The following is a 27,569-nucleotide window of genomic DNA, read 5'->3' on the forward strand; positions in this document are numbered from 1 at the left end:
GGGACTGTTTGCTCCTACGGGCTGTAGATGGAGCTGTCCGGCCTCGGCGAGGGGGAAGGAGGCTGGGAACCGCTCCTCCCTTCGCTGGCCGGCCTGAGAGGGGAACAGGACTCCCAGGATGCAGTTTGTGTCAACACGGCCGCAGCCCCAGCAGCTGGCCATCCAGGGCCTGGGACTGGACAGCGCGAGCTGGAGCTGGGCCCAGGCGCTGCCCCCCGACGAGGTCTGCCCCCAGGAGCCCGGTGCGCCGCGAGCAGGGGAGATGGCCGAGGGCATTCCTCCCATGCAGGTGCGGACCGCCCCCCCCCCCCCCAACCCCTAGGCCCGCGTCCAGAAGTGGGGGGCCCGGGAATCTGCCCAGCCTCTGGCCCCCCGCCAGCCGCGGATGGGGGAGCCGCAGCCACTTGCCCCCGCGGGGCCCCGACCCTGCAGGTTACAGAGCAGGAAACTGAGACCCAGGGAGGCGAAGGGGCCGGGCTGCAGAGTAGAAGGCCTCCATACTTCCAAGGCAGGATCCTCACTCGCCCCTCAGGCGGGGCCCACTTTGCCCCGGATGGGAGCGGGCAGGGAAGGGGTGACTAACAACTTGGGCTAGGGGCTTTGCCTTCTTTGCCGGCCACATCTGAGTCAAGGCCACGGGGTCCTGCTCCCAGAACCCTGGGCCTGGTGGAGATGTGACTGGGCTGCTGCAATACCCTGCCAGCCCCAGGCCCTGCCCAGAATTCTCTCTCTCTCTCTCTCTCTCTCTCTCTCTCTCTCTCTCTCTCTCTCTCTCTCTCTCTCTCTCTCTCTCTCTCTCTCTCTCTCTCTCTCTCTCTCTCTCTCTCTCCCTCCCTCCCTCCCTCCCTTCCTTCCTTCCTTCCTCTTCTTTCTTCCTTCCTCTTCTTTCTTCCTTCCTCTTCTTTCTTTCTTTCTTTCTTTCTTTCTTTCTTTCTTTCTTTCTTTCTTTCTTTCTTTCTTTCTTTCTTTCTTTTTCTTTCTTTCTCTTTCTTTCTTTCTTTCTTTCTTTCTTTCTTTCTTTCTTTCTTTCTTTCTTTCTTTCTTTCTTTCTTTCTTTCTTTCTTTCTTTCTTTCTTTCTTTCTTTCTTTCTTTTTCTCCCTCCCTTCTTTCCTTACCCAGCAGAATACAAACTGAATCTCCTTAGGGACTAAAGTAGGGGTAATATGGAATGAGAGGTAGGATTAGTTGTTTTCTGGGTACTAGCAAACCCAATAGTCCTACAAAAGGCTATTGGCTAATTATATGTGGCTTTCATGTCGCCTGGGCTACTAAAAGGGGTATGTATTTGTATGTATATGTATATATACTCCTATATCTGTGAACTTACATGAAGAAAATTGCCTCATTGTTCTAATGTCTTCAAAAATTAAATGAATTTTCCAGATAGATAATTGAAGCCTACCTCTTAAAGTATCAAAAATGTGTGTGTGTGTGTGTGTGGGGGGGGGGGTGTTGGGGCAGGGAGGGAGGTTTCATTCCTTTTAACCATTTTGATTGGAAATCTTTCCAAAACATGTCATATATTCCTTGCCTTTTTAAATAGAATATGCTAAAAAGTAATTTATCCTTCATTTTTTACTATGGTCAGGCTCTCTCAACACAGCCTTCTCCCCACAGCCCACACCCTGGCATATGTAAAAAGGCACATGGATTTATATTTACTTTGAAAGGCATTATAAGTATACCAGTATTTACTAGTATCATACAATACTAGACAAGTGTAAAGGTTTGTTGTGTCCAGCAGGTGCCAATATACTCAAAGACAGTACTACTGATCCTCTGCACTGTTTCAAAGGTGACTTGGCAGGTTGGTGGACACCTTGCCTAGGGTGGGCAGTGTGATTGCTCTTAGAAGACCAAAGTGGTGGAGACAGCCTTTTAGAGAGCGGGGACAGATCTTGTGAGCCATGGGGAAGGGAGTGTGAGGGGGGTGGGAGCTTCTGATGCTGGTTGACCAGCTCCTGCTCTAAGCAGCCTCTTTCCTTTCAGGAAGATAATTGCCTTCCTCTCTCTTTTTTCTCTGGAAATAGGCTCAAGAATGGGACATGGACACCAGGCGTCCAATGCCCTTCCAGTTTCCAACCTTTCCAGAGAGGGCACCTGTTTACCCTGACCGGATGATGAGGGAGCCACAGCTGCCCACAGCTGAGATCTCCCTCTGGACCGTGGTGGCTGCCATTCAGGCTGTGGAGAGGAAGGTGGATGCCCAGGCCAGCCAGCTACTAAACCTAGAGGGGCGGACGGGGACGGCGGAGAAGAAGCTTGCAGATTGTGAGAAGACAGCAGTGGAATTTGGGAACCATATGGAAAGCAAGTGGGCCATGCTGGGCACCTTGCTCCAGGAGTATGGGCTGCTCCAGAGGAGGCTGGAGAACATGGAGAACCTGCTCAGAAACAGAAACTTCTGGGTCCTCCGGCTCCCTCCGGGCAGCAAGGGCGAGGTCCCCAAGGTAGGACCGTGAACTGGGAATGGGGGACCCGGGCAAACAGTATGTTTGACTTTAGTGTGATATTCTGTAGACAACAGGTATCTATTGAGGTTTTTGAGGAGGTAGCATCTGTAGGATAATGGTGTTAAACTCCAATAGAAACAGAGGCCACTAAACTGTACCTAAGGGTCTCTATGGACTGCGTATCTACTTAGTTCTAAAATACACTGTTATTTGTGTTTTATTGTAGTTTTAGTCATTCTGTTATATTTTTTCCATTCCATTTTACTTTGGTATGGGCAGCACACAGGAGCATAGTGGGTTACATGGTCATTTGTTTGGCACCTCTGGTGTAGGAGACATTATCGGAACTGTATTTTAGAAAGTTTAATCTGGTCCTGGAAAGCAGAATGGATTTGATGAAGAGGAGCTAGGTTTTATTTTACTAAAGGGCAAGTAGATTGTGAGGAAGGAAAGGTAGAAAGGTATATAAATTTTTTTTAAAATCTTGCTGTTAAAGTAAAGATGGTAGCTCAAAGGGGACAAGTAGGTGAAGGGGAGGGCTTTATCTTTTCTTTTTTTTTTTTAAAGGATAGGGGAGTCTAAGCATGTTTATAGGCAGAGAAGAAGGACCAAGTCAAAAGAGAGAGACTGAAGAGGGAAGGGAGAAAGAAGGTAATTGATAGACCAAGAGCACAGGGAGAGAAATTAGTGTTGGCAAGGAGGGAGGTCCATTTATTCCTTTAAAATAGAAGGGAAGAAGAACAAGAAAAAAAATTAAAGAGTTCATAGTGACTTGACCTTTAAGTGGAAATGAAAACTTAAAGTTAGATCAACTTATTTTTTAGCCAAGACTGCCAGACACCAAGGTATGCTGGTAAATGTTTAAGAAAATGGTTCTCTGGCAGGACAAATGTTCAATACACTTTTAAGTTTAACTAACATTCTCTCCATTACTTTCTTAAAACCAGACAAGCAACAAAACAATACATTAAACCATGATTTTGTAGCATTTGCTTGTTTCTGAGGTGTAAAAGCTCACAATGAAAATTTAGCAAATTTTCTCTAAAACGTCTTTAAAGCCAGTCAGAGCTGACTCTTTAAGAGGGAATGCAAATGGCTAAGGTACCTTGTAGGTACAAATTATATTTTCATATTGTGTATACTGTTGAATATAAACACCACAGAAGTATAGTTCGATTCATGAAATGATACATTTTTGCAAATCTGAGATTAAAAAATAAAATTTTGGAAAAGGATCTTTTGTTCTCTTACACTACATATATTTAAATTTTTTTCTGAAACATTTTGTATTCAAGTTTCTTGGTATATAAATTTAACTTACTAAAACTGTGCATGCTATAGAGGTTGAAGGAAATGTTTACTTTTCAATGAAGAAATTTCATAATGAGATATTTAGATTGGCATGTTATGCTCCATTATCACTTACTAAATGTTTGAACAACTAGTTGGAAAGAGGTTCTAGCTAGCAAAATTCCTCCTGTAGACTCAGAAAAGACCTCTCTTTCCTCAAGCAGTTTCTAACACTCGTCCTTATCTTCCTTTTGAAATAAAAAATGACAGATACATAGAAGATATAGTCCATAGCAGCAATTTTTAAAATAAGTACGCCACTCCAGGTAAGGTTTTTAGAATCATTAAATAGTTTAGAAATATTATTAAAAAATATTAAGCAATTATAGAAATAAACACCTTGGAATAGGTATCTTCATGGAACTACTAGCTCCGATTTTCATCCTGGTCATTGATAAACCAAAACCAGCTCCTCTTCATTTGGTTAGCAAAAAAAAAAAAAATCTCATTCTCACATCTGTTTGGCCATTCAAAATCTCTTTAATAATATAGCTACTGCTTCTGCCTTCTTTGAGGAAATTAAGTACACTCTTCATTTTCAGGACATAGTTATACTATATGTTCTTTTCCCTCCCTTTTTTATTGAATTTTACTTTATTCAATTACAGTTGGAAACAATTTTTGTCAATTGTTTTCTGACATTTTGTGATTCCAATTCTCTCCCTCCACTGCCCTCCCCAGTATATTTTATATATAAATATATACAATTTTCCATGTTCCAGTACAAAATTTATAACTACTTGTTTGCATTATATCTTTTTTTTTAAGCTTTAAAACAACCCTGTGAAGTAGTGAGACAAGGGAAAAGTGAGAGACTAAGGCTGGGGGTGAATAGGGAATGATTAAGAAAGGATCCAGGCAGTCAATCATAACAAGGGTGGAAGAGGTTATGGTCAGAGAGGAGAATTTCAGGGACTTGGAAATGGAACAGTTCAAAGTAATGAGAAGAAGGGCCATGGTCTAGGCCCAATAGAGAGATGAAGGTCATTTTGTCAAATGAAAATAGTAGCTCTGGACACTGGAGCAGAAGCAGCAGTTAAGTAACACCTTGCGAGGCTGGGAAGAATCCAGATCTTTTGGAAATCTCCACGTAACCCTGGTGTTGAGGGATAATGACACCTGGTGGGTGAGAGGCTTTCCATGTTCCAGTGAGAATTCTCACTCCCTGTTTGGATGTGGTTTGACTTGCAATTTGCCCTGATTCGTGCCTCATATCAGGGCTTTGTTTTGCATGGGTGATTGCAACCATTTCCAAGAACTGAGCCCAAACTTAATCACATTCGACTCTGTAGCCTCTCAGTGAAGCACCCGCTGTCCAGAGCTGAGCAAAGTCGGGTACTGTGTGCTCCCATGCAGCATCTTTCTCCTCACCCTCTTATTGTCAGAGGCACCATCATCCTCCCTATCCCACCCTGGAAGCCTAGTCCTTGGCTCCTCACACTCTCGCTCACCCCACATGCTCACTAAGGCCCCAGATCTCCAGTCTTCCCACCCCATGCCTGATGCCTCAGACTTCATGCCTCAGGACCCTTCTCTCTACTCAGCAGGCCCAGCCATCCCATCTTGGGTCACTTCCTCCTAGAGGAGCCTTCTAACTCTTCTCCCTGCCCCAGTGCACCCTGCTCCAATGCATCCTGTGCTCTGCTACTGCTGTTCTCATTTTCCTAAGCTGTAGGTCTAACTACCACCTCCTCCACCCTGTCCCTTGCCCAGTGACCTTCAGCAGCAACCTGGTACCTCCAGGATCAAATATAAAGGCTTCTGGCCCTTAAAGTTCTTCATAAGCTGGCTCTCTCCCCCACTTTCAGCCTTCTCACCCCTCACTCCTCTCACAAACTAACTGTACTAGTCTATCTGCCCCTGTGCCTCGAGCTGACCCATTACTTAGATTTCTCTGCCTGTAAGTTTCCTTCAAGACTCAGCTCAAATCCCTTTCTTAGTGCCTGCCCATCCTCTTCTTCCTCTTCTTCCACTCACTGCTTGGGCCATTGTCTTGCAGATTACTTTCCTCTGATATTCCATGTCCCTCATATGGAGCTAGATATTTACAGGGTTTCTTCCCCATTAGTATGTGGACTCCTTGAGAGCAGGATCTTTCTTGATTACCTTTCTTTATAGCCCCAGCACTTCACACAGTGCTTCATACATAGTAAGCACTTAATGAATGCATGCTGACACATTAAGATGAGTAATACAGGAATACGTTGCTACTACAGGTGAGAGAAGAAAAAGGGAGTCCAGTGTGGACTGAAGCACTCAGGAAAGGCTGATGGAGAAGGGACTTGAGCTAGGCCCTAAAGGATGAGTAGGACTTCCATAAATGGGAAAAAAAACATTTATGGAAGTCCTACTCATGTTGAAATGTTGCTAGGCAAGGGAAATAGTGTGAACAAAGTCCCAGAAGCCAGATGAGTGAGAGAAAGGGGTGCTGGCTAGAGTGGAAGGTGCACTTTGAGAAACTTTGAGAAATAAGAATGGTAAGGTACAAACCCAGAGCCATGTTATATAGCACATCTGCAGGAGGGTGATTTTTTTTTCAGTTCAATTATACAAGTATATTTTAGCAAGATACTTTCAATCGAAATGCTATGTTTTTATATTTTATCCAAGGATTTGAAACATGGCCCCTCATCTATCAATATTTGCATGGATAACCATCAAAACAGAGCCATGGTTTAAGTCTAAAAACAGATGATTTAAAAATAGGTTTAGGACTTCCAAAGCTTAAAGGCAATAAAGGGCTGATATTGACACAATATTAAACAAACATCTGTAAACATTTTGTAAACACTGTTTGTAAACAAAGTTTAATATGGTCTCATGCACTCTGAAGGAGTGGCATCCGATTTGGAAGCAATTGCTATATCCAAATAATCTTCTGTTTGGAACTTCTGAGACTGTAGGGTCATGGAGTTGTCAGTTCCTTTTCTGCCAGACATAGTATTGCCAATCTCTTTCACGTAATAACCAGGTCTCTTAAGATCCATGAAAACAATAGCAAAATTGAAGTGTGTGCCCCCCTTTCAAGCTTCTGGGTATTTTATTTCAGGTACCTGTGACCTTTGTTGATATAGCTGTTTACTTCTCTGAAGATGAGTGGAAGAATTTGGATGAGTGGCAGAAGGAGCTTTATAATAACCTTGTAAAGGAGAACTACAAAACTCTAATGTCACTAGGTAAAATTCATTTTTCCTTTCTCTGTCCGTGCTTGATGGAGGCTGTTGAAATCTTGAGATAACATGAAGGAGTGATGGATTAGGAATCAGGATAGCTGGTTTCCAGTCCAGTCTCTGTCTGGTGTACTGTGTAACCTTGATCAAGGCTATCTTCCCTGGCCTCAATATTCTCTCCTGTGTAATGGAGATAATTCCTCTCTTTCTCATAGAGATGGCTTAAGGATAAAATATAGATTATGTCTGTGGACAGAGGCAGCATTATGTCATGGAAAGAGAACTAGCCTGGGAGTCAATAAGGCCTGGGTCCCAGTGGTCTTTCTGGAATCCTGGCTCTGTGGACTTGGGCAACCCACTTAAACTATCAATTTTCCAGCACTATAAGACTATAAGTTTCAGAATACTTGTAAATCTGCATTGGTAAGAGGGGTTTCCAGATGGAATTCCTCATACCAATGAAGTCATGGGTGAGCATTTTGAAAAGCAGAAAATCCTATACGAATAGAAGATGTTCCCAAGTGTCTATTAACACTGTAAGTGAAGCATAGCACATCTTGGAGGGATGATTTGTTTAAAACTGATTGGGGTAGGGGTGAGGGGTGACTCAGTGGATTGAGAGCCAGCCTAGAGACAGGAGGTCCTGGATTCAAATCTGTCCTCAGACACCTACTAGCTGTGTGAGCCTGGGCAAGTCATTTAACCTCCATTGCCTAGCCCTTACCGCTCTTCTGCCCTAGAATCAATACTGATTCTAAGATGGAAGGTATGGGTTTAAAAAAATGGTAATTATAATAGAGTTAATAAAAAATAAAGCTCCTGCTAGAAGATATCAATCCCATACCACTATCAGTTTTTTTAAATTTCAGTAAGATCTCATTTATTTGGATCCCAATTATTTATGATCCTTTGCAGAAAGACTGGGCTGACATTTCTCTCTACCCCTATCTATCTCTAAACAAGGGGTTTACTAAGCAAATTAATAGTGGAAAAAATGAATTTTCAGGGGAATGTTTAAAGTGCTAAAGAGAACAAACTATTTCCAAACACTTTAGTAGCATGATTTTTCATGAAAATGATTGATATGCTAACTATATGCCTCTTATCCTATTATTAATTTTAAAAATTAAAATTTTATTTGTTTTCAGTGAACAAAAATCTTTTTTTACTCCCACTTTTTCCATCCCCATCAGGGAAAAAAATGTCAAAACCAAATCCTTATCATAGATATTTCTTGTCAAGCAAAACAAATTCATACATTGACCATGTCCAAAAAGTTTGAATCCATCTGTATCCTGAGTCTAACATTTTTCAGGAAATGGTGAGCAAACTTGATTATAATTTCTCTGGAATCATGGTTGATCATTACATTGATCAAGATTCTTAAGTCTTTCAAATTTAACTGTCTTTATGATGTTGTTATTATAGAAATTGTTCACTTGGTTCTAAATCAATTCATTCAAGTCTTTCCAGGTCTTATTTCTTTATTAAAACAGGGCCTCTAAGGATGTCTATTTGTCAATATTTTGGTTGCTCTAGTTTGAATGAGTAAAAGCCCTTTCTTTGAAAAGTATCCTGTAATTTAGATTTGTCATTAATTCAAATTGGTTTTCCTACCCCTAGTAAGTCAATATAAAGTAATTAGCTTTTACGATTGAATTTCTTGACACACTACTGTCTGCTTCAAAGAGGATTAGAAGCTCCAAGTGTTATATTGAGGGTGGGGTCAGGGATGGTGGAGGTGGGGGTGTTTGCACTGAGAATAATGACAGTGTGTCCTTGCAGCATGCAGCATGCTCATTCTAAAGCCAGCTATTTCCCATGGTGAGGGCAGTCATCTTTCTTAATGGATGTGGTGTTAAGGAGCTCCTTCCTTAGCCTAGCCCTTTCTATTCCCTTTTGTCTCTTTTCTTCAGGCTGGTAGACAAAGAATAAGCCAAAGCCAGTTTGAGTAGTTGTTCTCCTAGAGAATGACTGCTCTACTTAATGGAGATTGCATCATTTCTCTACCAATTTTTATGATTTCTCTGACTCACATTTTCCAGGGCTAGTTACAGGGTCTTCATGAATGGGACCTGCAGAGGGTGAGTCACGTGTCCTTAGTCATCACCTTAGTTGGAGTTCACTTGGACTGAACACAGATGGAGTCTGTGTTCCTGAAGGTACATTCATTCCATTAAATTTGCTTCCAGGTGCCGAGAATACAGTCCCCAAGCCAGATGCCCAGTCTCGAGTGGAGCCAAGGGAGGAGCCCTGTGTATGGGAACAACATAACCCTGAGGAGAGAGAAATCCCAATGGATCCCAGCACAGGTGGGCACCTCCCCAAGCAGGCACTCAGCACTTAGGAAGCTTATAATTTCTTTTCTTTTTTTAAAAAATTTAATTAAATTTTTTAGCCCTTACCTTCCATCTTGGAATCAATACTGTGCAATGGTTCCAAGGCAGAAGAAGCTCATTATTTTTTGGTTTGACTTAGGACAACTTGGGTTGTCCTAGTCCTGACTGCTATTAAGAGTTTTAGCCCACACTTGTTGGCTTCTGCTGAAGGCATAGATCTACTTTCCAAGACCTTTTCTCAAAAGCTGGAGACTATGGGAAGAAGGGTACAGAAGAATGAAAGGATGGAAATAGAAAGAAGACCAAATAGCCTCAGGCAATCCCAGACAGAAGCTACTTCCATCCCACCACTCCCCAAGGAAAAGAGAGGGGCTTCTCCTCCAAGCATGTGCCTTTGTGACCACAGCCCATCCCCTTCTGCTGTCCAGTAACCCTAGCACAACATGGCTTGGGTGTAGGTTTCCATGAGATGCTCTGAGTGCTTTGGAATTGACTTGTCTTTATATAGGAGGCAAGGAAACAAGCGCCTTCTATATGCTGATGATCTTATTTAATCCATACAACATCCCCAAGAGGTAGATGCTATTATTACTCCCATTTTATAGTTGAAAAAACTCAGGCATACAGAGGCTAAGTGACCTGCCTTTGACTGCTTAGACAAAGATGGTGCTACTGAGCCACTGTATATAAGACATGTTTTTCCCTGAGGGAATGAGTTTGTATGGAAGATCCGGCTCCTCTCCTCACCTTTTTTGTGATTGATAGCATGCATTTACAAGAAATTTGGCAGTGTGAGGGGGGACAGTCTTTGAGAGGGAAAAGGAGCAAAGGCTCCTTGGCATTCTCTAAGTCATGATTCTCAGCCTGGACTCCCTGAATTTGATTTTTATTTGAAAAAACAATTTTTTTATAGTTGTATTTAAATACTGTTTCCTTTGCACTCCTCTCTATTAGATTTTATGCTTAAAAACATGATTCATAGAAAGGATCTGTAGCCTATACTAGGCTACCACAGGACAAAAAGAAGGCTGAGGAAACCCTGCTCTAACTAATGTGCTAATCTGTTGTGTGACTCCTGCTGAATCCTGTTTTGGGTTCACCTTCCTCTGACCTACTTTGAGAGGCAAAGTGGCGTCTGGAAATGAACCCTGAGCTGAGAGACTAGTCTTTGATTCCCACCTCTCTGATCTCTGTATTTCAACTTCCTTCTCTGCCAAAAGGGGCCTCTAGCTCCCAGGATTGTTAGGAGCATCCGAGGCAATACTTGCATCTAAAGTATCTTGGAAACATTAAAACAATCTGTCTATGGCAGGCACCAGTAGGGTGACTGTTCCGCCTTTGCCTTTCTCCTTATTCTTTGGGATCCCCCAGGACCCTGCTTCCTGACTCTATTAGTCCAATTTAGGCATATGCCCTTTGGTTTTGCTGGCTGGCTACCACTCTTGACTCCATCATGAAAATAACTTAGAAAAACTACAAGGGAGAAGGGAATGATGTGATGGAGTGATTTTTTTGTTCCCAGCCATTGAAGCTCTGATTCAAGCACCAGCTGCTTCCTCTCAGGTGAAGAGAGAAGAACCATTGTGTGCCAGGGTTCAGAGGTGCTCAGAAGAGAGAGAAATTGTGGCTGACACTGTGACTGGTAAGTGAACCCAAAAAATATCTACTGACTTTGGGGCAAAGGAAGTGGGGAGGCAACTGGGCCCAGAGGGCCACTATTGGTCAGTCACAGCCACGAGGTGCCTTTTTGCCCAGAGCTGCTGGGGTTCACGTTGATAATGTGCCCATATCTCTTGAAAGGCCAGATTTCTAGCAAGCTCTAGCATGTATTCTAGATCCAGGAATGCCAACAACCTCAGAGCAGAGAACACTCATCCCAAGGCCGATGATTCCCTGTGTACCAGGGGTGAGGAGCAAGGTACAGGGGGTGTACATGCCCAGTCGCCCCCTGTCCCCCCACGGGACCAGAAGCAAGCTTGCCAGCACTTCACTAGGGCTGATTTCCACGCTGACGTCCCTGAGCACTTCAAAGGAATGATCTGTGGAGACCCCAAGGCAGCTGGGCTAGCCTCCACTCAAGATAAGCCCTGGAACCTCAGAGTTGCCTGCTCCCCTTGCTGAGGTCATCTTTCCCCATCTCCTGAGGCACCTTTCCTTTGATCAGACATCCCCTGGTTCACATCTGACTTTATCTCCTGTATCAACACTTCAGTCTCTCCTTGTCAAAACTAATTTCAATCCTGTACCTTCTCATACCCCAGAAATCTACTTATAGGTTTGGGGACCCTAAACTCCCTAGTAGAACTGTAAATAATTGGGCTTATAGCTAGAGGGTCAAATGGATTGAGCACTGGGCTTAGGAGACTAGGGAGATATGAATTCAAATCCCACCTCTGATAATAACTAGGTGACCTTAGGCCAGTCATTTAATCTCTTACAACCTCAATTTCTTCATCTATAAAATGGGAATAATAGAAGAACCTGCCTCCCTGGATTGTTGTCAGGATCAAATGAGTAACAATGCTTCAAAAACCTCAAAGTGTTACATAAATATTAGCTATTATTATTATGACTCCATTTCCCATGACTCCAGCAATGTTGAGGGCTTTGGAGAGAAGTTTTCTATGCTAAGAATGGTGACAGCCATGGGCTTTACCCTCTATTCAAGCCTCATTAAAATATTCTAAACAAATGAACAGATTAAGACTGCAGAGAATAGAAGCATTGGGGTAAGAGAAAGGAAAAAAAAAGAGGAAGGTTACATTTTTCTAAAAGATCTGTTTTGTCAGTACTATTTGACTTTACATAATAATTTCATCACTTCCCTTTCCCCATTCCTCTATTATCAACCCTCCTGATAAAGAAAAACAGGCAAAAAGCATCTGATGGAGCAACAATTACATATGCCATGTATAATGGGGTGCCCAGACAGCAATCCATCCTGGCAATACTGTGCCTCTACCATGAGGTGGTAACCACACTTATTATCTGTTCATTGGGACTTTAGTTTTTATTTGGAGTTCAATTTCCCTTTAGTGACTTTTTCATTTATGTGGTTCCTTCTGCTTATTTTGCTCTACCTCAGTTCATACAAATCTTACCATTTAAAAAAAAGTTTCTTTACATTTGTCATTTCTCACTGTAAAATAACATTCTATCCTAGCCATGTACCATAGTGCTTTCAATCATCTTCCAGTGGAGATTACATTTTTCATAGCTGGCTAAGAAGAATTCCTAAAGAGATACTAGATAAGGAAGATTATAAACAGAATAAGTTATTTCACCTATATTCCATTTAAAAGGCTCTTGCCAAAAAAACAACAACAAAATCAATGGACCTGGAATTGGAAGAAAAGAAATAGATTAGGAAACAATATTTGTATTAGACACCTCTAATAAAAGTCTGAAATACCAAATCTGTAGCAATTTGACACAAATTATTTTAGACTAAGAACTATTTCCCAAATAGAAATTTTGGTAAAGGATATAAAGTTTTCCAAAAAAGAAATGCAAACTGCCAACAACTATCTGAAAAAAGAAAAATCAGAGAAATGTAGATTGAAACAGCCAGGTTATGACTTTATGCCCATCAGTGCTTAGTACATGCTTGGCACATGCTTGGCACATAGAAAGACTTAATAAATGGGTAGCTAGTGTGGCATAGAGGTAAAGTACTAGGCCTGGAGTCAGGAAGATCCATGACCAAATTCTGCCTTAGACATTTACTAGCAACACAACTCTGGACAAGCCAGTTGGCCTCTGCTTGCCTCACTTTCCTTATGATGTACATGGGCTTAATAATATCACCTACCTCCCCAAGTTGTTGTGAGGATTAAATGAGATATTATTTGTAGAGTGCTTAGGGCTGAGCCTGGAATATGATAAATTCAATATAAATGTTAGCTATTATTAGATTTAAATGCTCTACCTATCATTGAATTGATAAAGATGGTGAAAAATGGAAGAAGGCAACCAGGATGTTGAAAGGTCTGTCATATGAGAATCAGTTGTAGGAACTGGACATGTTAGGCTAGAGAAAAGGCTCAGGGAAAATATTGTAACTGTTCAGGTTTTATTTAAAGTATTGTTATTTGGAGGAGAAACTCAATTTACTCTGTTTGGCCCAATATGGCAGAACTGGGACTAGTGGGCAGAAAGTACAAAAAGATCAACTTTCATCTTGGTATTTTAAAATAACTTTCTAACAGTGAGAGCTATCTCCAAGAGAAATGGACTGCCTTGAGAGGTGGTAGGCTCCTCCTTCATGGAGGCCTTTAGGCAGAGACTTGTCATGTAGGAATTAATGGGAATTCTTTTCATACATGAGTTGATTTAGAGGGCTTCTGAATTCTCCCTTCCAGCTCTCAAATTCTGTGACTTTGTGATTCATAGTTAGTGGGGTTATGAATTGATCTAACCTTTCTTGAAAACAATTTGGAATTATATGAGAAAAGTAACTAAATTTTTCATCTCTTTTGACCTAGAAATACCACCACCGAGTTTATACCCAAAGGAGGTCAATAACAAAAATGACCCATTTCTACCTGAATATTCAGAGCAACACTATAATAGTGAACAGCTAGAAAGAAACTATGTGTCCAGCAATGAGGGGAACAGCTAAACAGATCATGGCAGAGAATGCTATGAGATAAAAAGTGACAAATATGAGTAATTCAGAGAAACTTGAGACTTGTATGAACTGGTGCAAGGTTAAGAAAGAAAAGCCAAAAATAAATGTCAAATGAAGATCACAATAAAAAGCAGCAAAACTCAGGTTGAATGTAATGGACAAGGAGCACCTAGGTGGCTTCAGTGGATTGAGTCAGGCCTGGAGATGGGAGATCTTAGATTCAAATCTGGCCTTAGACACTTCTTGGAAGTTCTAAATGACCCTGAACACTTAACTTTTATTCCCCTAGCCCAATGATGGCAAACCTTTTAGATATGGAGTGCTGGGTACCCTGCCCTCCCCCACACACAGGGGAGGGAGGAAGCACCCCCATTGAGCTGCTGGGTAGAGGGGCAGATGAGATGAAGAACGTCCTCAGTGAGTGTAGAGACGGGGAGGGAGTGGCCCAAGTGCTGTGTTCCACTCCGGTTCTGCCACCTATGAGCCACCTACCTTCCCTCCTGTATGTTCCCATTGGGCTAATGGGCAGAGGGGTAGGGGATGTGAAAAAATGTCATCAAGTGTGGTGGAGAAGGGGAGGGGAGCAGCTCTGCCTGAGTCCCTCTGCCTTTCTAGTAATGAACTCCTGGGGGTTGGGGGGGACAGGAGGAGGGAAGGTGGCTACATGTCTACAGAGAATGCTCTGTGTGCCATCTTTGGCACCCATGCCTTAGGTTCACCATCACTGCCCTTGCCCTTACCACTCTTCTACCATGGAACCAGTACTAAGACAGAAGCTAAGGATTAAAAAAAAAAAGAACAATGGACAGTTTTGGATCCAATAATTTAATTAAATTCCTTTCTTTCAGTTAATAAATGATAAATTACAAAAGTAGAAACAGCACATATCAATCCAAATCACTATATTGTGGTTTTGCTTACCTGTTTTTTAGGGAAAGATATATAGGAGAAGAGCTTCATGTATCAAAACACTTTATCAGTACTAATAAATAGGACACACTGATAATGAGGAGTGAGCGTGGGGAAGTAAGAGAACTACCAAAAACAGGCAGAAGAACCATACCAAAAAGCATGGCAGTCTAAGGCCATTTGGGGCAGGGGCAATTAGCCTTGCTCCCCTCAGTAATATCTAGAAACAGCTTTGAATAAATCATAATGTCAATAATGGGCAGAGGATTTGGGGCTTTAGAAAGAGACCTTGGACCTTCATACTAATCAAGAAAATTATAGTTTGAAAATACATTTTGGAAAGATCTGCAATAAAAGATCTTCAATAAAAGCAGCTAAAATAAAAGTAAAGTGGAGCTTTGGGTCATTGGAATAATTGCTGGTGTTTGGAAAATTGCCATTCATTCCAAGCCTAGAAATGGGTGGTCCTGAGTTCAACTATGGCCTCTGACACTTCTGTGTGACCCTGAGTGGGTCACTTAATCCCCATTGCCTAGCCCTTACCATGCTTCTGCCCTAGAATCCAACACATAGTATTGATTCTAAAATGGAATGTAAGGGTTTTTAAAAATTGCTATCCATTCATCAGTCACTTATAAAACTACTACTGTATGCAGAGCATTGTGTTAAGCACATTTTTATTATAGCACCAAGGGAGGGCACAGTGTAACCGCGAAAATATGGGTTTTAAGACTGTGAATTTCCAAAACTGTAAAGATAATTTTTAGTGTCTTGTTTTAAATCAAAAATAAGTGGTCGCCATGGGAAAAATTCACAAATATGAAAATACCCAAGTCAGCTGGGTTTTATGGAGATTTTAATTAATACAAATGAAGGAATTAAGGAAAGGGGGAGAGAGAGAGAGAATAAGAGAAAATAGTATGAAGGACCTAGGCCAAATGGCCTTGGCTTGAGCCTTAAGAGACATCTAGTCAGTCTTTAATCACTCACCACAAGATCCGTCCCAAAGCAAGCTCCAAACCTCCGAACTCCATCTCTATACGAACTCCAACTAGTCCAAACCCCCCCCCCCCAAGTTCAGAGAGCCAGCTCCTTTTAAAGACAAATTTCTCTTATGCCACCTCCCCTAAATTTTCACATCTACCAATCACAGTAGACATTTTCCCCAGGACTGATCATTCTTAGTTCACATCTTCTTTTGTTCTCACCTTCTCTGGGTAGACTAAAACTTCACGTCTCTTTTGTTAAGCTGGCCTTTTGTAAGTTGCTTGACCTTTTAGTGATTAATTTAACCTTTATAGGTACTTAGCACCCTTTTGTATCAGATCTAAAAATAGACCACCAAGGTTAAGGATTTAACTTTACTATAAGTATGAGTTGGGGACTTTTCATTGTTTAGTAAGAAATTTTACAACTTTATCTTTCCCTAAAGTATGCCTAAGTATGGGTGGAGTAATGTTAAAATTCCCAATACATTCCTGATCAAGTACCTCCATTTGTTACAATAAAGGAATAGCCTTAACCAAATGTTCTAAGGTAGAGTCTGAGCAATTTTAAGATTCACAACAGATAAATAAGATACTGTTGCTTTTTTACATAGAGTTCATAATCTGGTTGGGGTGGTGGGGAAAGGTATTAAACATACACTAATATTCAGAAATATATTGCAGAATTGAACAAAAAAGGCAAAATAATGAATTGGAGGAAGGAAAGGCCATGTCTTACTGAAGAGATCAGGAGAACCTTCTTGGAAGAAGTGGTATTTGAATTGAGTCTTAAAGAATAAGTGGAATTTCAAAAAGGAAAGCTTCCAGGATGAGGGCATCCAAGTATTAGGGAATGACCTGAGCAAAGCTATGCAGTAAGAAAATGCTGAATATATAAAAGGGATATCAAGTGGTACAAGCACAAGTGGAGAGATAAAACTAGAAAGGGCATATTTCAGCTTGCCTCTCAGGTTGAATTCTGTCCTGTTTGAGTTTGTTTCTCATTCCTTAACAGGGAAAATGGGAATGGTTTAGGATTTCCGTAACCAACTCAAATAAGGAATGGAAAAGCAGGATAAAAGTTAATACCTTTTCCCCCCCCACAACAGACTCCCCAATTTCTACCCAGGACATCTTATCCCGGATTAAGCAAGAAGAGCAACATTGTGTGTGGGATCAACAGGATTTGGAGGAAAGGGACATTCCCACAGATCCCAACTCAGGTAAAGAAGAAATTTCATTCATTCTAGAATACCAAGTGCAAGATAGTAACTTAAACCTACTGTCAGAAATCTGGTATTGAGATTTTACAGAATTTGGCCAAGTGATTGTGTCAAAATATCTAAAGCAAAGAGCAGTTACAGTTTTTTTTAATTAAGTTATAGAGTTAGAATGAATTTCTAAGCATAAATATTTACAGCATTCATGGGAAGTTTCATGAAAATCAGAGAATCAGAATGTCAAGAATAGAAGGGACCTTAAGAGATCATTTACTACTTATTTTCATTACAGGAAATAGAGACCCAGAATCCTGTACTCATCTTTCCACCATACCATGCTAATCCTCAGAAAAAAATGTGCTTAATATAACCTGATCTCATTTTTTAACAGCCAAGACAAAAAAAAAAGATTCTAATAGTTCTGTACACATCTATATGAGACAGTAGGTAACTTTCCAAGAATCTTCCTTGGGAAACTTTTGGAGAACATATATTCTGGAAGAATAAAAGCTATGTAGAAATTCTTCTGGCTGACATGAATTCATTGAGCTAGAAGAGTTGGACAGTACCTTAGAAGTGTTTTGAGAGTCACAAAATCTTAGCAATGACCCTCTATTTTGTAGAAGGAGGAAGTCAGGGAAGACTCTAGGGCTCCTCATGGCTCCTGGATTTAACTCTTTTGATTAGCAGCCAAGGACACAGCTCCCTGAACCAGGACAGAAGAAACAACCAACATCTTAGCCCAGCCTAGGTGATGAATTCTTAAAGCTTTAAGATTTTTCATTGCATCTGTTACTAGTGACCTTCTTTTCTATCCTGTAGTGGCTGCTACTGATTATTTGATGTTTTTATTTGTTTTCTTCTTTTCAGACTGTTTGGAATTTTATCCTTTAATTTACCACATTAAAAACTTGGAAACTAGTAGAAATGTTGCACAGTGCCCAAGAGAGGGATCATAGGATCCTAGACATAGAGCTTAAAGGGACCCCAGAGGTCCTCTAGCCCAACTTTCTTCATGCCACAAATGAGTAGACTGAGGGACAGAGGGTCCCACAGCCAGACAGTGTCTGAAGTAGGATTCCAGCTCAGGTCTTCTGACACCAAAGCAAGAGTTCTTTCCAGGATACTGGCTCTTTGATTACATTTGACTTCATTGCTCTATTGAGGATTTTTTCTGCTACTTCCCTCAGAGAAGCATTTGGAGCACAGTACCCAATATACTGGTTCATTCCCTTTTTGTTGCTATTTATTTGTTAATCATTTAATCAAGCCCTAGAAGCCACCGGGACCCAAAGTTTTTGGTATGGGTTTTTTTTTCTTTCTCTTCTTCATATTATTGAAGTTTCTTCATTTTTTTTTTACTGCAGGGTGCAGTAGAAAGAATAGGGAACTGATCAGGTCAGAAGCCACTAACTCCCTATTGTCTTTGAGGACAATAGGAACCAGAGAAGTTAACTTTTAACATTTAACTTCTCTGATCCCTTGTCTTCTCCTAAGTCAAATGCAGGTGATGGTCCTTATTCCGCCAACTTTATAGGGATTCCCCTAGGATCAAATGAAATCATGTTTGTGAATGTACTTTAAAAGGTCAAATTCAGTTAATATATTCAAGGAGTGATAACCGTAAACCAACTCTTAACCCTAAAATGTTAACCATTTACATTAGTCTTGAATACTTTGCTTGGTGCTCTTCAGGAATCATTTAAACTAACACTTGCCTCTTTGACATTCCCAGAATCTCTGATCTCAGCACATGACATTCTGTCATGGATCAAACAGGAAGAGGAGCCATATCCCTGGGGCCCACCAGACTCAGTGGAAAGGGACATGGCCATTGATACTAATGCTGGTGAGTAATACCCCTTTGGAGACCTGGAAACAAAGTCTTCAAAGATCTTCCCAAATATCAGGAGCAACCGTGGAGGAAGAGATCTCAGTGTAAATCAGAGTTCTGAGTTACTTTTGTTTCTCTTCCCTTCCCCACCCATTGAGAAGACAAGAGGAACAAAACCCATGGGGGAGTGAGTGAGTGTGTGAGTGTGAGTGTGTGTGTGTGTACAAAACAAATTTCCATATTAACAATTTCCAGAAAAGGAAAGAAATCAAATGCAATTAAGAGAAAATGACCTTTTAGTCTGTACTCCTGAGTCTCATCAGTTCTCTATGTGGAGGTAGATAACAATTTCATCATGAGTTCTTTGGAATTGTAGTTGGTCATTATATTGATCAAAGTAACTAAGTGTTCAAAAGCTGATTAGATTTACAGAAGTGTTATAGTATAAATTTTTCTTTAGGTTCTGCTTACATAATTTTGCATAATTTCATATAGATCTTTTCAGGTTTCCCAAAACCATCCTTTTCATCATTTCTTATAGCACAATAGTATTTCATTATATTAATATGCCATGTCTTATTCAATCATTCCCCAATTGAGCACTCCCTCAGTTTCCAATTCTTTGCTACCAGAAGAAGATCTGCTATAAATATTCTTGTACACATGGATCCTTTTCCTCTTTCTTTGATCTCTTTGGAGTATAGACCAACTAGTAGTATTGCTTGGTCAATGGATATACACAGTTTAATAACTTTGGAGTAGAATAAAATATCAAGAATATCCACCAAATTAAAGAAAAGAAGAATCTAAAGGTGGTCTATGAGTACCAGACCTCAAACTGTACTATAAAGCAGTAATCATCAAAACACCTTGGTACTGGCTAAAAAATAGAATGGTGGTCTAGTAGAATAGAGTCAGTATACAATACACAGTAGAAAATGACCACAGTAAATTTGATAAAGGCAAATATCCAAACTTTTGGAATAAGATATTTGACAAAAACTGCTGGGAAAACTGGAAAACAGTGTGATAGAAATAGAAAGATAGAAGACCAACATCTTATACTATATACCAAGATATGGTCAAAATGGGTACATGACTTAGACATAAAGGGTGCTACCATAAGCAAATTAGAGGAACATGAAATAGTTTACCTGTCAGATTTATGGATAAAGGAAGAATTTATGACCAAATAAGAGTGAGAAAACATTTAGAGATATAAAATGTATAATTTTTATTATATCAAATTAAAAAGATTTTGCATAAATAAACAAAACTAAAGCAACCAAGATTTGAAGGTAAACAGAAAACTTGGAAAAATTTTTAAAGCAAGTGTCTCTGGCAAAGACTCCATTTCTCAACTATGTGGAGAAGTAGGACAAATTTATAAGACTACAAGTCAATCCCCAGTTGATAAATGGCCAAAGGATGTGAACAGGCAATTTTCAGATAAAGAAATCAAAGCTATCTATAGTTATATGAAAAAGTACTCCAAGTGATTATTGATTAGAAAATGCAAATTAAAACAACTCTAAGATACCACCTCACACTTTTCAGATTGATTAATATAACAGAAAAGGAAAATAATAAATATTGGAAGGGATGTGGGAAAACTAGGACACTAATACATTGTTGGTAGAATTTTAAACTAACAACCATTCTGGAGAGCAATTTGGAACTGCATCCAAAGGGTTCTAAAACTGTATTATCTTTGATCTAGCAATATCACTACTAGATCTGTATTCTATAGCGATTTTTAAAAAGTGAGAGGAGGGAAGGGTCTATTTGTACAAAAATACTGATTGCATTTCTTTTTGTGGAAGTAAAGAATTGGAAATGGAGAAGATGCCCATCAATTGGGGAAAGACTGAACAAGTTGTGGTATATTAAGGAATAATGATGACCAAGATTTCAGAGAAACCTAGAAAGAGCTCTATGAACTGATGCAGAGTGAAATGAGCAGAACCAGAACACTGTACACAGTGATAGGAATAATGTATGATGAATAACTATAAAGGACTCAGCAATAGAATGATCTGAGAAAGCCCAAAGGGCTTATGCTGAAAAATGCTTTCCACCTCCAGAGAAAGAACTGATAAGAGTCTGATTGCAGAACAAAGCAGATTGTTTTTCACTTTATTTTCTTGAGTTTTTTTTAATGTGTTTCACAACATGAAGAATATGGAAATGTTTTGTATGCCAGCACATGTAAAGCTATTGCTTACTGTCTCAGGTTGGGAGGAAGGGAGAGAATAGGGAACTTGGAATATTAGGCCCTGAATACTAAAAATTGTTTTCATATGTGAGAAAAAATTATAAAGAAAAAAAAATTACTTTGGGGCTACAGTTCCAAACTACTTTCCAGAGTGGCTGAAAGTTTACTTCTATGACAGCTATCATTTTAGGACTTAACCAGAGGATTTTTTTTTCTTAAATCTTTACCTTCTGTTATAAAATCAATGCTCAGTATTGATTCCAAGGCAGAACAACAGTAAGGGCTAGACAGTGAGGGTTAAATGACTTCACACAACTAGGAGGTGTCTGAGGTCAGATTTGAACCCGGAACTCCTAGTCTCCTGGCCTGACTCTCTATCCACTGAGCCACCATAATAACACTGAGATTCCATGTATCCCATAGGATTATTATTAGCATCAAGTGAGAGAATCTGTGTGAAAGCCCTAGAAAAAGGTAAGGTGCTTGGGGTTATTGCTATAATATGTGCGATCATTTTTCCCTCTCCTAGGTGATGGGCTGTTAATGGTCAAAAGTTCTAGCCTCCCTGTGCCCCAGCACCAGCCCCACCAACAAAGCATCCCCCCACTCCCTGGGCCGGAGAACGCAGGTGGGGGGCCCAGCCGGGGGGTCGTTGGGATGCTGGACGATCTTTTCCCGATGGTCCCCAGGGAGCGGGGCCTCTGTGACGGCCTCCACAGCCCCCCGGGGAGCCCGGCCGTGGAGAGTGGAGGCGGGGAGGGCAGCAGCCTGGCAGCCGAGCACCAGCGGAGCCACTTCCTCTCCCCGGGTCAGGACAAATCCCACTTCTGTCTTCAGTGCGGCAAGACGTTCGACGTCCGAAAGAGCCTGGTCATCCACCACCGGAGCCACACCAAAGATCGGCCCTTCGAGTGCGCCGAGTGCGCCAAGAGCTTCAACTGCCACTCGGGCCTGATCCGCCACCAGATGACCCACCGGGGCGAGCGTCCCTACAAGTGCTCGGAGTGCGAGAAGACGTACAGCCGCAAGGAGCACCTGCAGAACCACCAACGCTTACACACTGGAGAAAGGCCTTTCCATTGCGCCCTGTGTGGCAAGAGCTTCATCCGGAAGCAGAACCTCCTCAAACACCAGCGCATCCACACAGGCGAGCGGCCCTACCAGTGCAGCGAGTGTGGCAAGAGTTTCCGATACAAGGAGTCGCTCAAGGACCACCTCCGGGTGCACAGCGCCAGCCTCGGGACCTCTCGGCCCCACCAGGCACTGGAACGGGACTAGGCTGGTGCCGAGGGTGGGGGTGGGGACAGTGCTGGAGGAGGCCAGGGGGAGGGGGGGAATCCAGCCGTGCAGGAGGGGGGGGTTGGGGGAGCCAGGGAAGAAACCCTCCAGAGAGGAGTTTTTGGTGACTGGTGACCCTCCCCCTCCTCACGTGGGTGGCCCGGGGGGTGGGGATGCGGCTTTCACCACCCTCCACTTATGGGTCCCGGATGTCTCCTCCACCCTGCCCAAGGTAGAGCCCAGGGACCAAAGGGGCTGACCGCAGAGCCTGCCCCAGAAGGTGGGACGCAGAAACCTCAGACTGAACACCTGGTACAGGAGTGGTTGGTGCTCCTCAGCCTCCGCCCCAGCCTTGCCTCTCGCGCCTGACAGGAGGGTGGGGGAGGGGGTCCTCTAGGAAGCAGCAAAGCCAGGTTGAGCTGGTGGGCGTGGGGAGCTGGGGATCCCCAGGGACAATCACTTAGACTGCGGGTAGGAAAGGAGGCGCAGGGGTAGGCGGCAGGGGCTGGTATCCAAACTGGTGGCACCACCTTGCCTTGGAGCCATGCTTTCCCCTTCCTTCTCAGGCTCGAGGCCGCCCCTGTCCCCGGAACAGACACCCGGACCTGGCAGGTGAGGGATAGTGCATCAAAGTAGCCTTACACCCCTTTGACAGATGAGGAAGACTAAGCGACCTCTCTGAGGTCACAAGGCAGGACCAGAACTCAGGTCCCCGACTCCTATCCTTGTGCCTGTGCTGTTCCACCGCACTGCCCTACCTCAGTCATTTGAGCAGTGCTTGGGCCTGGGCCTCTCCTGCCTGCCTTCCCTAGCCACCAAGAATGCTTGCCGCTATGGTTGGGGGCAGGCAGGGGGAGGGGGTATGTGGCTCCCATCGAGTCCCATCCAGTGGCCGAAGACAACACCACTGCAATCTGTGCGAATCTCACTGAGCTCTTGAGGGAAGGAGGAAGGGGCTAGGGCCCACCCGCTTCCCCAAGACCCCATCCAGCAGCATCTCAATGTGACTGCATGAGAGAAAACTTTGTGCCAGCATCGCATCTCAGCCTGCCCAAGGGAGTGAAACTCCTCGATTCAGGCTTCCCCAGGGAGCAGGGCAGTAAGTGAGGTAGAGAGTAGATAGGCCAAGAGGAGGAAGGACTCTTCCCAAGTCCATTAGATGCCAGCCGCAGCTCTGGGACACCCCTGGCTCCGGCTTCTCCCTTGCCCCATTCCCCCTGAGCTCTCTTAATTGGTGCTATCTGTACAGTTGAAGACAGTTATGGACCTAGATCCTAACGTGTCATGGTGCCTGGTGAGCATTTTTATTTTATTTTTTGTTTTTGTTTTTAGAGAGCTTCACCTGACTCCCTTTTTTTTTAATGTGTGCATCTAATGTGGCCCCAGGGCCTTACCTCCCCAGGGGCCACATTCTCTGTGTTTGTGTCTTGCATGGCCCTGCAAAAAAAATTAAAAATAAAAAAAAATAAAATAAAAAGGCCAGTGAGGTTGGGATGAAGTGCCCTGGGGCTCACAATGCATTTGTTTAAAAAGAAAAAAAAAAGATTTCCCTCCCTTGCACTCTGACCCCTGCTTCTCTTCCACTTTGGAAGGGGGTTGTCTGGGGAGCAGTAAGAAGGTAGCCCTCTGTGCCACCTCTTTTGAGTTCATGGCTTATGAACTTTTCCCCTGGGTCCTTTTCCACTTCTCCCAGATCCCCCAATTGCTACACAAAGAGAATGCTTGCAGCAAAGTAGATGGAGGCATCCAGACTACAGAAGTTGGAACTCTTGACACGTTCCCAGTGCTGGAAGTTTCTCCAGCTTGGCTGCAGATAGTAAAACCCAAATTAACCAGAATCCAATTTTTTATCAGAAGTTGGGTTTTTTTTTAATTGTTTGCTTTTGCTACGTTCCAATTTTAATAAAAAAGGTGACTGAAGAAAAGCTGAGATCAGGATTATTGTCACAGAATGTTAGAGGTGGAAAAGGGACATTAAGGATCATCTTGTTCAACTCATTTTATAGGAAAGTAAATTGAAACCCAATGAAATGACTTATCCAAGGTCACAGATCAGGTTAAAAGCAGATCTAGAATAAGAACTTTAAAGTCCCGTGCTCTTTCCAGTGCATCACACCAAATTCCAGCAGATATCTGGGGAGCAGTCTATACTTAGCCCCATCTCCTGTGTTAATGTCTATCTCTAAGTCTAGAAAGTGATGACTTATGTTCAGAATATGGCTACTAGAGTGCAAGATAGAGAGATTGAACGACTGAAAGATTTTTAAGGATTACAACAAAAAAGAATTTCTTCCTAAACCCTAGTTAACAAGAATAATTATTGAATGCTACTCATTTTCCAAGTATTCTGGTTTTATCAAGCTTTAATTGGACTAGAAATGGATTCCCAGATCTTTCACCCACCCTTCTCAATCATCCTGGAAAATATTAATCAGAGCATGATCTAGAATTATCTAGAACAGTGATTCTCAAAGTGTGGCCCAGGGACCCTTCTCAAGACCCTTTCATGAATATGCCAAGCTATTCTCATAACATTATTAAGATGTTTTAATTTCTAATATGGTAATATTAGAATATGATAGTAATATGTGGTTATATCAGTAGATATAGCCCACATAAACAAAGGCTCTTTGAAGGTCCTGTAATGGGGAAATTTAAGGCTTCTGGGAGAAGGTTATAATATAGTAATGGTTACAAATGTGGCTACAAGATTTATATAATATTTAACAATGGCCGCCAAGGAATTTACTTATGAAATTCCTAAAATGAAACACTCAAGTCAGAATGAGGTTTATGGAGGTTTAATCACACTGGGAGTAGGGAAAAGGTTAGGGAGAGAAGGAGAGAAGAGAAAAGGGAAAGAGGCTACTCAACCTCTGACCAAGGCAGGGGGAGTTTTAGGCCCAAAGGCCCAGGTGGAAAGAATCAGTCCTTAACTCACGTGACCGATCTGAAGGAAAGCTGTCTGCGGGCGTCCTCTCTGTCCAAGCTCCTAACACCAACTCGCATCTCGCTCTCTCCACAGGAAGTGAGAGAATTCCAGAGGCTGTTCCCTACCTCACTTCCTGTGTCTCACAAAATCCAATGGTTGGCTCTAGCTTGGCTTAGGACAGCCCAGGTGGGCAGTTAGTTATTTCTGATTTGTCATTGACTAGCACATGCCCGTGTAGTGTGGGTGTGCACAATTTTTTTGGTGCTAGACCAAGATGGAGACTTTTTTAAAATTCACAGTCCTCAATAATTTTTAATAATGTAAAGAGTACCTGAGAGAGCCATTCTTTAAGGTCAGCTGATTGAATAAGCTCTCTCAGCCTTCTCTTCTGTAAGGAGTTAGCTCATAGCCATCGGGGCACATGAGAGGGTAGGGGGGAAGGTCTGGAGGTCCTTAGGCAAGAAAAGAGAATGTCCCTGTCCCCAACCAATTAATCAGATACAACTGTCTGAAAATATCTTTATCTTATCTCCTTTAGCCAATTTGAGGCAGTGAGAAGGGGTCTCAGGTGCATGGGTAGTTGAAGAGTAAGAAAAGACTGACAAATGGCCAAATGTCATTCAACAAATACTGAATACTTAACTGTGTTTGAGACACCATGCCATGCACTGCGGAAGACACAAAGATATGATCCCTGCTCTCTAGGACTTTATGATTTAATGGGAGAAATTAAATGCATGTATAAAGACATACTCTGAAGTAAATGCCACAAATGGTACAGATGTGTTATCTGAAGGGCTGTCATGAAACAGGGATTAGACTTGTTTTGTTTGACCATGGAATTTGGGGTAAGACCAGTGAGTAGAAGTTACAGAGAGTAAAAACTTCCTAATAATTAGAGCTATCCAAAAAGAAATGGAGTCAGTGCCCACTTGTCTGGGACATTGAAAAAGGGATTTCTGTTTAGGTACAAAAGCATCCAGATGGTGTCTGAGGTTCTTTGAAACTCAGAGATTTTATGATTCTGAGTGGATGTGTAGAAGGAACTGTAGAAGGAACATGACTTCCATATCTTCCTCTACCAGGGATCTCCACAAAGTGTCATAAATGAAAATGGATTGAGAAGCTCTGACCTAAAGAGTAAATTAAAGGAAGTGTTTATCATGTTACTACCTGGCCTAGCCTGTGCTAACAAAGAGCTTCCAGTCTAGTTGGAAAGATAAGCTGTATTCAGGCAAAAGGGGAGCCAACTAAACAGGATAAAGTAAGGGCTAAATGATACAGACTGCTATCAAAATCCAGACGAAGGAGAAATATCACTGACTGGTATGGTCAGGGAAAGCTTCCTGAAGAAAATGAACTTGAACTGAGTCTTGAAGAATAACTAGATTTGATTAGATAGAGATAAAGGAGGATATTTTGGGAGGAAGGGATGTACAAAAGAAGGGGAAATGGATATGCTTTGTTGGGAGATATGGTGAGGATATCAGACTTGCTCATCAACAGTGGGAAATTAGAAATGTAGATTGGAGGCAGATCATGGAAGGCATCAAATGCCAAACAAAAAAGTTTAGGCTTATTGTGCAGTCTATAGAGAACCCAAGAAAGTTCTAGATAAAGTGATGTGACTTCTAAGCAATGTTTGGATAAATTAACAAAAGCAGAAGATTATAGGATTTACAACTGGAAAGGATCTTATAGGATGTCTAATCCAACCCATATTTATATGACCTTTTAACAGGTAAAAACATACATTCTGTCTGTTCATGAAGGACAAAGGGGAATAGAATATATCTTTTACTATAGGCCTTATACATTTCTGCCTTTATAGTCTTGCAGATGCTCAGAGTGAGAAGGCATCTTAGAGGCCATTTAGTCTAACCCATATCTGAAAAAAAAAAAATCTCCCCTCCAACATAACCCACAAGTGGTTATCTACTCACTGCTTGAAGATTCCAGTGAAGGACTCAATATCTCCAGAGAAAGCCCATCCCACTTTTGGATATCTCTAATTATTAGAACTAATCAAAATTGTAACAGGAGGCACAGCTCAAGACAGAATGATGAAAAGGGTTCTAGAACAGCACCTGGGGTGTCAGTCATCTGGGGAATAGGTTTTCTTCCATCAGGGTGGCAGTCTGTGAGAAAGTATACCCCTTTGTGCATGGGGAGTCTCAGAGTGATTCAATGACTTGATTTTCCCTTGTTATTTACTTTACTATTCTGTCTTAATTAAATGCTTTGCTATTTGA

At 41.9% G+C, this 27,569-nt stretch overlaps 1 protein-coding gene across 1 annotated transcript; it reads left to right on the forward strand.

Moving 5' to 3' along the window:
* Positions 1 to 27,569, forward strand: ZNF282 (zinc finger protein 282). The gene is made up of 8 exons (XM_007504534.3): positions 1 to 289; positions 2,032 to 2,451; positions 6,854 to 6,980; positions 9,167 to 9,286; positions 10,836 to 10,955; positions 16,948 to 17,061; positions 18,794 to 18,907; positions 21,637 to 27,569. Exons 1-8 carry the CDS (start codon positions 119 to 121, stop codon positions 22,383 to 22,385), a joined length of 1,935 nt encoding a protein of 644 aa, XP_007504596.1. The 5' UTR covers positions 1 to 118; the 3' UTR covers positions 22,386 to 27,569.

The sequence above is a fragment of the Monodelphis domestica genome, chromosome 5 (assembly GCF_027887165.1).
Source record: "Monodelphis domestica isolate mMonDom1 chromosome 5, mMonDom1.pri, whole genome shotgun sequence".
Classification (NCBI taxonomy): domain Eukaryota; kingdom Metazoa; phylum Chordata; class Mammalia; order Didelphimorphia; family Didelphidae; genus Monodelphis; species Monodelphis domestica.